This window comes from Denticeps clupeoides, chromosome 5, assembly GCF_900700375.1.
Source record: "Denticeps clupeoides chromosome 5, fDenClu1.1, whole genome shotgun sequence".
Lineage (NCBI taxonomy): Eukaryota > Metazoa > Chordata > Actinopteri > Clupeiformes > Denticipitidae > Denticeps > Denticeps clupeoides.
Window position 1 is genome coordinate 14,613,920 of NC_041711.1, and position 10,512 is coordinate 14,624,431.

General features: G+C 36.2%; 1 protein-coding gene across 1 annotated transcript; it reads right to left on the minus strand.

The window, feature by feature from the left end:
* Positions 1-1,846: 1,846 nt before the first annotated feature.
* Positions 1,847-9,304, minus strand: LOC114790656 (adhesion G-protein coupled receptor G7-like). Its single transcript, XM_028980898.1, has 16 exons — positions 9,266-9,304; positions 8,826-8,927; positions 8,594-8,703; positions 7,671-7,814; positions 7,486-7,574; positions 6,897-7,030; positions 6,683-6,796; positions 5,671-5,840; positions 5,427-5,588; positions 5,174-5,286; positions 4,755-4,828; positions 4,460-4,663; positions 4,274-4,355; positions 3,751-3,909; positions 2,734-2,896; positions 1,847-2,646 (listed from the first exon to the last, which is right to left on the minus strand). The coding sequence occupies exons 3-16, from the start codon at positions 8,672-8,674 to the stop codon at positions 2,440-2,442; spliced, it is 1,896 nt and encodes a 631-aa protein (XP_028836731.1). The 5' UTR covers positions 8,675-8,703; positions 8,826-8,927; positions 9,266-9,304; the 3' UTR covers positions 1,847-2,439.
* Positions 9,305-10,512: the final 1,208 nt, after the last annotated feature.

Consider the following 10,512-nt stretch of genomic DNA (forward strand, 5'->3'; position numbering starts at 1 on the left):
TACACAGCAGCACAGCACACGATGCACACAGTGAAATTTGTCCTCTGCATTTAACCCATCACCCTGAGTGAGCAGTGGGCAGCCATGACAAGCGCCCGGGGAGCAGTGTGTGGGGACGGTGCTTTGCTCAGTGGCACCTCAGTGGCACCTTGGCGGATCGGGAATCGAACCTGCAACCTTCTGATTACAGGGCCGCTTCCTTAACCGCTAGGCCACCACTGCCCTACACCTACCACTACAATCACAGAGTAAATATTCACACAAAAACCTTGTACCCTCAATCGACTCTGGCAAGCAAGACATAAATCATCAGGACAAATAGCCAAAAAAATGAGAAGAGTCGACCGGTTAAAAAGAAAAGAAGAGGCTAAACAGCAACAGTAGATCCTTCTGTAAACATGAGCAAACAACTCATGTCAGAGCTGTAAATCTTGGGGGTCAGGCTCAATTTCGATTTTAGTCATGCTCGGTTCGGGTTGAACCAAGCTTGCTAGGTCAGCAAACACAAACTTCCAGTCTGTAGTACCTATCCTTTCTGTGTGATTTTTGATTCGGTGATTAGTAAAAGTGTTTTGCATGCTTTAAATTAGTTTAAAAAATTTTTTTTAATTAAGCTCAACTTTCAGAACTGCAACTTTGTTAAGCAAACTGCTAAGTAGAACAGCGAGACCACACATCCTTTTCCTTGTCTTTTCTGGATTATCCTAGATGGGAAAAAAACAACACATTTAGACAGCTCTAAAAACCAGCAATTCTCTCTGCAAAAGCAAATGTGAGTTTCTCTTTCTAATTAAGGGGGGCACCAGTATTTGAACCTGAAAGTGAGCGCAGAGATGGGACATCAACCTTAACAGTTGTTCTTGGTTTGGTGGGTCCATTTGTTCTCCAAACATGGACTGAAGAATGACTGCTTTCATCTGACCATACTATAGTTTCCCAATAATCCACAGTCTTTTCCAAATGCTGTTTTGCAAACTTTAACCGTGCCTCAACATGCTTTTTGTTCAGCAATGGAGTCTTGCATGGTGAGCATGCATGGTTGCCATGAGCTGTGCTGCAGTGTTTGACAATGACAATGTATCACATGTGCCAATCACTTCACTTTGTATCACTTCACTTTCACCTTCATTGATGCATCATACAGCTCTTCTAGACACTGTGAAACGTTTGGAAGCAGCAGTGTAGGTTTCACTTTCACAATGAGCATCTACTATTCTCTTACTGAGGTCTGGACTAGTTTCTATTATGGAACGATGAAATTGCTTCTTACTTTGAGTGTCAGAGTAGTCCAAATGTTTAAGTGGTACTGGCCTTGTTATCCTTATGTAACCTTTTGTACATAAGTTCTTTACGTAAGGCGCAATGCTGATTGATTACTCAGGTGAGGTGTACCAGTTAATTGAAATTTCACGTGTGGTTTTAAAGATAGTTGAATGATCAGAATTGTCTTGGAAGTGAATTTTTTTTTTCAGCACACCAATGATATATATTTTTAAATACACTAATCCATATTTATATTTTCAGATGTTGTATAGTTTGTAATGTAATGTTGGAATAATTTTTATTTTGTTTATTTTTGCTGTTATACTTTCCACTTTCTGTCATGACAATGCAAATGTCCCACTTGTGGGACTAATAAAGGATTACTTTATTCTATCCAGAAGATCTATTAATGTTATATTTTTCATTTATCACTAGTCCCATATTTTTCAATACTCGACAACTAAGGAATTAGGGAGATTAAGTGTTGTCACTTAAAGCATGGTACTGATAGCCCCCTGGTGGCCATTGAGATAAATTCAGGTCAAAATTTCACAATAGAAATAAACTTATTGAATCATAGCCATAAAATACATAAAAAAGACTTTATATAAAAGGTATACAAAATTATATCCTGTTTTGACAACATGGACATTTATTATGAACTTTAATTATGCGCAAGAGTACCACTGTATGTAAGGGAGACTACATCTGTTGTCTACATAAAAAACAAAAAAAACAAAAGAAAGAAAACACACTGCATGCTGCACACACTGCACAATCCTTATTACATCATATTATTTTAGTAAATGAACTAAACAGTAGTGAAACTAAGGTCCGTTATTTATCATCAAGCAGTGTTTTTGACCTGCAGCTCAAATATACAGCTTTTCTAAAAAAAGACCCAGGTATAATTTTGGATGTAAGATCAAATTAAATGAGAAAACTATAGTTTTCTATACAACTGTGACTTCTAAAACATTAGAGGTCATGCTTTGTATAGAGTATTATGGATGTTAATCATAATGGCAATTGATGATTATATTTTTAATTTCACCTTAAATTACACTGCATTTTCTTCTACATGATACAGTCAAATTATATCCATGCTATTATGAAACAATGAAGGGTGTGATTGGTTAAAGGCTGCCAGTGAATGTATATCATTGGTCTTTTACTTCACTGATTTTGATAAGTGTTTTCATTTCTGGAATCCATGTCTATACCTCTATATAACTCATGTGTGCCTGACTCATTGTTATCCCATAATATAAACTTCCCAGAATGCAGTGCTATCTCTGGAGCAGGCATGGAGTTTACAACGTGTGAAAACTTCTGCTGGAACAGGGACGTTCTTACTGTGAACAAAATGAAGATTTGTAAGCCCTGTGGAGAGAGACCAGAGACAGTGGTTCAGGCCAAATGCTGATTATTATTATTATTGTGCATTTATTTTAAAGGGTTTCCACAAACCTGTGTAGTTGTTGCCACACAGAAAGCAACACTAAGGAGTATATTGAGGTTTGGACTGGGGGGCATGGAGAGAAGGAGGTAGCCCAACACCCAAGATAAGCCAAGAACTGATCCCAGCGAGAAGCTGCTCATGAGCTTTTTCTTCAGAGTCTTTTTATTTGTACTGGAGAAGATCAGAATGACCATATATAGATGATTGGTTGAAAAATGGTTGATTTAAAATAGTCACTCAGTCACTCTTGCAAGCAACATAGTCACAGAAAATGGCATAAAGAATATTGCATGATTCTCATATTATGATGTTAGGCTATGTTTAAAATAAGTTGATTTGTAAAATGGTCTCTTCCTACTAACAAGTAGCAATGTTCGGCCAAAAGTTTGGACACACCTTCTCATTCAATATGTTTTCTTTATTTTCATGACCATTTACATTGGTAGATTCTCACTGAAGGCATCAAAACTATGAATGAACACAATGGTCTGTTCCTATCTGTTTACAAATCAACATATTTTAAACATAGCCTAACATAGCCTAATTTGGCCTGTACTGTACTCAAACACTTTGAGAATCCAATAATACCACATGCAATAAGAACAAAAACATGACTGGCACACATATTAACAGATTTATCCTAGTATATCAACAAATAGTTTTGCACCTCAACAAATAGATACTAATACAAGAAGTTGGATCTCTTCATATTGGCAATGTTAGCAAAAACTTATTTGAAGGTGTAAGTAATTCAATTCAATTAAATTATTGTTATTATTATTTTTAAACCATTTGCATTTTACTCAAATATCAGTACATAGACAATACTATATATGGCAGAATATAATACTGGGTTACGGTTTCAATGTTTTACTCTCAATAACACCCCAAGAGTGTTTTGTGCCCGGATTCTATATATGCATAGAGTTTATGTTCTCTTTTCAGAGTAATTGTATAATGGCAAATTCCAGAAATTTTCCTTCTGATAATATCGACAAAAAATGCAAAGCATGCAAAACATTTACCTTGTTAACAATGGATTAGTGTTACATGTTGTGTGTACAAAGTATACCAGAACCCCAGTGTTGAAAAGGAGCATGATACCAACAGGCAGCAGGAAACCCCACAGCATTGGCTTTGTGATATCAAAACTCCCTGAGATGCTTAGAACAGCTAGCCAGCAGCTGTAAGATCAATAGAGGTGAAATATTTACATGTATGGCATTTATCAGATGCCCTTACCCAGAGCAACTTACAATCAGTAGTTACAGTAGTTAAGTGTCTTTCTCAGGGACAAAATGGTAGTAAGTGGGATTTGAACCTGGATCTTCTGGTTCATAGGCTACTACCACCTTGAAACATTTCTATGAATACATTCTACATTTGGTTTTAAGAAAGAACAGAGTAATACAATAGTTATTTTAATAATACATTTCATACAGTCTGTTACACAATTTGTTTTACATATTAAATGATATATGCAAAAAAATAAACTTTATTTTAAATTATGCCTGCAACAACAAATTCAGGGAGAATGAAAATACTCACAACTCTTCCTGTCGATAGTCCAGGGGTCTTTCCACTTTGTAGGTCAACCCCAAAGACAGGGCAACAATAATTGCAGGAGACCCTAAAGTTTGGAGTCCATGAAATTAATGCTCATAAAGGTGACTGTCATGTAAATTGTTAGCTATAGAAAGTTTGCTTATTACTAGACTTGAAGCAGTCACTTACCCCAACCCATCACTATGGAGAAGGGAAGGAACCATCTTGGTGGGCCTTTCAGTGTTTTTTTTATCACCAGGAATATGTGTGCACCATAGAGAGTGTTCCATGTAAAAGTAGCCAACAGGAAATACTGCATCAGGGCCGTGAAGATGGTGCAGGGGCCTTTATCTGGGTCCTGGTGAAGGTCTGAAGAAGGAATGATGTTTTCTGCTGATATTGTGTGATTTGTATTAGGATTAGGGTTCTCAATTCCGAAGAGGAAGAGGAAGTAGAAGATCATCATGCTCATGCAAATGCTCACTAGCAAAACTGTTGGGCTGGTACTCCTGGACTTTCTTTGGGAATGGAGACAGAGGACAATATGTTGGGGAAAACCTAAACAGTTGATACAAAGTAAGTTTGATTCTGCCCTGTCACATTTTTTATACAATTCCTCTCACATCCTCGCAACATGATGAACAGAAGGCCAGTGCAGTTTCTGCATGCTTATGTCCTAAAAAAGTAGTTTTCATGGATCTACCTCTGGCAAAGTATTTAACTGTGGCAAAGCTACTCTTCCAACCTGAAAGTAAAAATTTGTCCAATTGCCATAATAGGGTTCTCCAATTAATCTGAGAGGAAACTGGAGCATTCAGGTACACCTAGGTTAACACATATATTCCCAAGTTAAAGTCAGAAGACACAATCACATCCATGAGGTGTAATATTCCTGACACTTACCTAGTCACAATTTGGAATAATATTGTTAAACCCAATCCAACAATGGATGCAGTACACCCCAAAGTGCTTATCCAGGTCAAAGCTTGGGCATACTTATAGTCTGGACTGAAAGACTGAGACAGCAATGATTAATTAGACCAAGGTTGACAGAAAATGTATATATCCGAATGTGTCATTTTTACATTTTCTATTTCATGTGACATGTAAAGTATATGGCTGATTCATTCAGAGTTTCACTGACATCTGCACTAACCATCAAAACAGCAAAGTTAGTGGTATGGTTACAGCGACACAGTAGACTTCCAGATTTGGATAGGACTTTGAAACAACCCTTGTTGCTCCAGTCTTTCAGCGTGAAGTCCCAAGAAACACAGGCAATGTCATATACTAATTCATTGAGTACATCCTGTACATCCTAGGGGGAAATATTTAGAACAATTATGACATCATTTATAATAGATGAAAAATCTTGGAATAATAAATTTACTTGCAACTACCATTTTGAAGGAGAAATTGACATCTTTTTGTATGTTAGCATTGTCCAAACTGGCAGAGATAACTCTCCTGCGGGTGCCCAGTTGAGGTTGGAAGATTTTTGACTGAAAGAGGACATCATTGTCATATAATGCAAAACCCATCTTAACTTCTTCCTTTTCATCAGCATGATCTAAAAATACAGTATATAAGTATGTTAGATTAAGAATATGGTAGCTTTTGTATCCATTAAACAAAATTCTCTAAAATTGCTAAATATAAACAACAAAAGAGTGAAAATGCCATTGCCATTTGGTCTGCAATACAACTACTTTCTCATGCAAATATACTCCCAAAAAGGTATGGATACAATAGGCTTCATCTCCAGTGCTTTAAGATTATGCATAGCACAATTCTAGACACTGGAGTGCAATAAGCCATGCAAAGATTGCAGCACAAGCACAGTGAGGATAACTAGTCTTTTACAATATTATCAAAAAAACAGCAAAACTATTTGATCATTTCTCTACAGAGAATACACCAGATTTAACTTTCTGAATGGGAAAATGGAGATGAAAAATTATACAAGTCCCCCTGGAGCAATTATATTATGTGTGAGTGCATGTGTGTGAATGACCATGACTTGCTACATGGAGTGAACAAAAAATGAGGGGTGTGGACCCAACGAAGCAGAATGCCAAGCAGTATGCAAATAAAAAGGCAAAATAATCCCATATGTAAAAGGGGGGTGGGCTGGGGCAACGGGCAGGTATGCATGATCAACAAAACGGAGCACATACACATTGAACCAAACTGCCCTTTAAAGTAAACTAAGCTGTCAGTTACTGCTTCAAATTTCCTGGCAAGGGGAGGCTTTCCAAAAAGTTAAGACTTAAAGACATTTGAACTTGCATAAAAAGTTGTGGCATCTTCTTATCATGTAAATCTTATACATGGATTCATAATTTAACAGATAGACAACAACGAGTCTTATGTTCCTGGGTGTAATATGCAAGTATTGTCATTAACACGTACCTGAAGGAAAGAGATGAATGGAAATCTGCATATCATTTGGAATGTCATTGGCTTTGATTTCTGTTTTGCTGCTGTTCAGTTTTATTCTGCTGCTTGTAAAATTGTTGGATAATCCTATAAAAGATGGTTCTCAGCATCAAAAAGATACAGCCGACATTTTGCCAATATTGTCATTTCAGTTCAATAACATGGTCTGTATTCTTCTGAAACTCACCAGAGAGCGCTTGAAACTGGATGAACGCTGTCTCACTTATCTTTACCTGTGTAGTCTGGATTGCCAGTTTGGGTTGCACCACATTTAACAATTCAGTGTGGTTCAGTAAAAAAGATTCCAATTGTTGTGGAATCCTAGATTGAGAGAAACACACATTTTTGTGTTTGGATTTCGCCATATCAGTGACAAAAATAAACTTCTGGTTTCATCTTTGATCAATTTACGTTACTGCTAAGCAGTGACGTCCAGGATATGGTACATTGTAATAAAAGTGTTATGACATGGTGATGTAGTTAGAGAGATGAATGTTTTCCGATTGTCACAATAATGAGAGTACACACTAATTTCAATTAGCTTTGTTTTGTTTTACCAAAATTCTAAAATGTTATTGAATATAAACATTTTGCTGTGCTAAAATGAACAGAGGAAACCAGCTGAATTATCTCAGTTGGTCAGAAAAGTTTGTCTGCTATTCTTCTGGCATGCCAGCAGACATAGTGCACTAGTACTAAAAGAACAGGGTTGGGGAAAAAGCATTCTGAGGGGTAGCACTGGGGCATTCCACAAGCAGTAGTGAAGAAGTTCATACAATTCTGTGTCATGTCCAGTGACCAGCTGAGGACTAACAAATAGCAACTGGCTCACTGTAGTCATGGCTGCTACTGCCACAGTGGTGTCCTACAAAGAAGAAGATATAATAATGTAAAGAAAATGTTTTTTTTCTGATTACTGATAATTACTGATATAGTTTCTGATCATTTCTTTGAAGATTACACTGGTTTTCATGGAGAAGATCTGGTTAAGTATGTTAGCTGCAGAGGTGATATTTGAAGATGTCAGGTGCTCAGGTCTGGATGTCAGAATTTGTGTGCTATATGCCAGCACTTGTATTGAAATTTCATCAGAGTGGTCACTAAGCTAATGCAAGGAAAGAAAGAAATAATTTGTTTTAAGTGAAAATAAAACAATTATATACATTTGCATATGGATGTATATACAATACTGTTCCAAAGTTCAGGGTCACTTGGAAATTTTCTTGTTTTTCCATGAAGAAAAAAAATCATCGACAAAGTTTGAAATAATGATAGTCAAACCTTTACCTGCTGATGTACTAGATACTGTACTAGAAAACCAGTTTTTGCATCTTTAATCAGTATTTAACTGTACTATGATCAATAAAAAATGTCCTCAGCCTGTCTGCCTCATTCAGAGTCATCTGTCAAATATTCAATCATGCCAACACTCTGCCAATCATAACACCCTACTCCACCTCTGAATATATCTATCTATTTCTGACACTCCATTCTGAATCCAAGACTGAATCTGGTTTTGTTATGGGGTGTCGACCCTGGTTGGTTTTGTTTATTTAATAAACTCTGTTTCTTGTTTAAACACTTGTGTTGAGGTCCCCAGTTTTGACAGAAAAGGGTTTTCTAATAAAGCTTTAAAAGGTTAACAAACTCTGCATTCCATTGTTAATTAAGACAAAATTTTGCTGATAATGGGGGTCCAGATATTCCATTATTAACAGCCCTTTCCAGCTACCAGAGTCATTTACAACATGAATCATTTCTAGACTGGCGGTTTGACTCATTTGATGTCTTTTAATTCACCAAAAAACAAGGACATTTTTAATGACCATAAACATTTGAATGGTAATATATGTTCGTAATATTCCTGCAAGATGGAATACTCACGTATTTATCAATAGCACTAAGCATTAAGCTGCAGTTCATCTCATTGGGTGGGCCAAACTCTATTGTTCCAGATGCATTCATGCACACTGCTGTTGCCTTAGAAAAGCCAGCTGAAAAATAGGGAATTAATACAATAACATGGAATTAAATTAAGACTGAGAGTTCACACAAAAGTATTAGCAACACAATCTGTTGATTTAGAATAAGAAAGGAATAGTAAAATTTACTATACCATTGATGTCATTCTGACACGTTTCTTTAGAGTATGCAGAGTAACCAATTACAGTCTCTGGGAATGTGTATTTGTCTTTTGTTATGATTACACAGTGGTTGGCTATAAAACGTGAAACAATAATTTTATTAGACACGAAGCTGTGCTCTCTGTTTTTACTACAAATGCAATGCTATTCTTTATTATGATGATTTTATGATTGTAATGATATGATCACAATACAACTACTTCATATGTGTACAAATAACGTAATTTAATGTTAAAGTATAATCACTAGCACTATCATGGTAGCAAATTATTATGTTCAATATTGGATTAATTACATAGCTTTCATATGATCAATGAAAATGTGTCCAAATGTCAGTTAACATAGTCACCTATTGAACAGTCTGGACCACTCCACTTATCTGGGCATTTGCAGAAATTATTACACAGCTCACCTTCATTCTGGCACACCACAGATGTAGTAGTAGTAGCAGTGATTGTAGTAGGAGCAGTAGAAGTAGTAGAGACAGAGGTTGTAGTTACAGCAGCAGTAGTAGTAGAAACAGAAGTAGTAGTTGCAGCAGTAGTAGTTGTAGTTGCAGCAGTAGTAGTTGTAGTAGGAGCAGTAGTAGTAGTTGCAGCAGTAGTAGTTGTAGTAGGAGCAGTAGTAGTAGTTGCAGCAGTGGAAGTTGTAGTGGGAGCAGTAGTAGTTGTAGAGACAGAAGTAGTAGTTACAGCAGCAGTTGTAGTAGAAACAGAAGTAGTAGTTGCAGCAGTAGTAGTAGTAGGAGCAGTAGTAGTAGTAGTAGTAGTAGTAGTAGTAGTTGCAGCAGTGGTAGTTGTAGTTGGATCAGTAGTAGTAGTTGTAGTAGTAGTAGTAGTAGTTGCAGTAGTAGTATCTGTACTAGAATTAGTGGCTTCAGAAGTGCTACCAGAAGAAGCATATGAGTAAGAACTGCTGTAAGAACTACTCTGTGATGAAACTTGTTCTGAAAGAAAAAAACAGCTAAATTAATCCATTGACGTAATTTGCAGTATTATGCTCAATTTCTGGGGCTTAATGAATTGATTCATTGAGGAATTCATTCTACTTTAAACTACTGTTGACTTTGTTTTCAATGAAAAAGTTCAAAGAATGATTTGTGCAAAACCTATGAACAAGCATCACCATAATTGCACCTTTAAATACATTTTAGACATGAATTGCTTTTGTATTCTATATTAAACCTATATTATTATGCATCACAGCATTATCTACACATTCATTTGAAAATATTAGCCAGTCTTAACAAACCAAAATGTCACATTAAAAAAAATATCTCTCCTGCAGGTCTACAGTGTCTTCTGAAAAATTACTTATATTGTTTAAATTATTCTTCCAGTGGGATCCTATAGAGATAAACAATAGAGAATTGCTGATGTCAAATTACTTGGAATATGTGAATAGTTACGTATGACAGATTTGTAACCAGAAATGTATTTGGAAGACAAATCTGCATTTTCCAGTCATCTACGCAATGAGACGATGAGAATTTGCATGAATGCAGAGTGCAATGTATCACCCATGTCATTGTTTACAAACAATAATCAGATAAAGCATATCATAATAACAAAAAAAGAGGTGCAGTGTAAACATGATCGGTACATTTTTTAAATGATTCTAGAAATTATCATTTTTGAGAAGGTGCGACTCATTTAAACT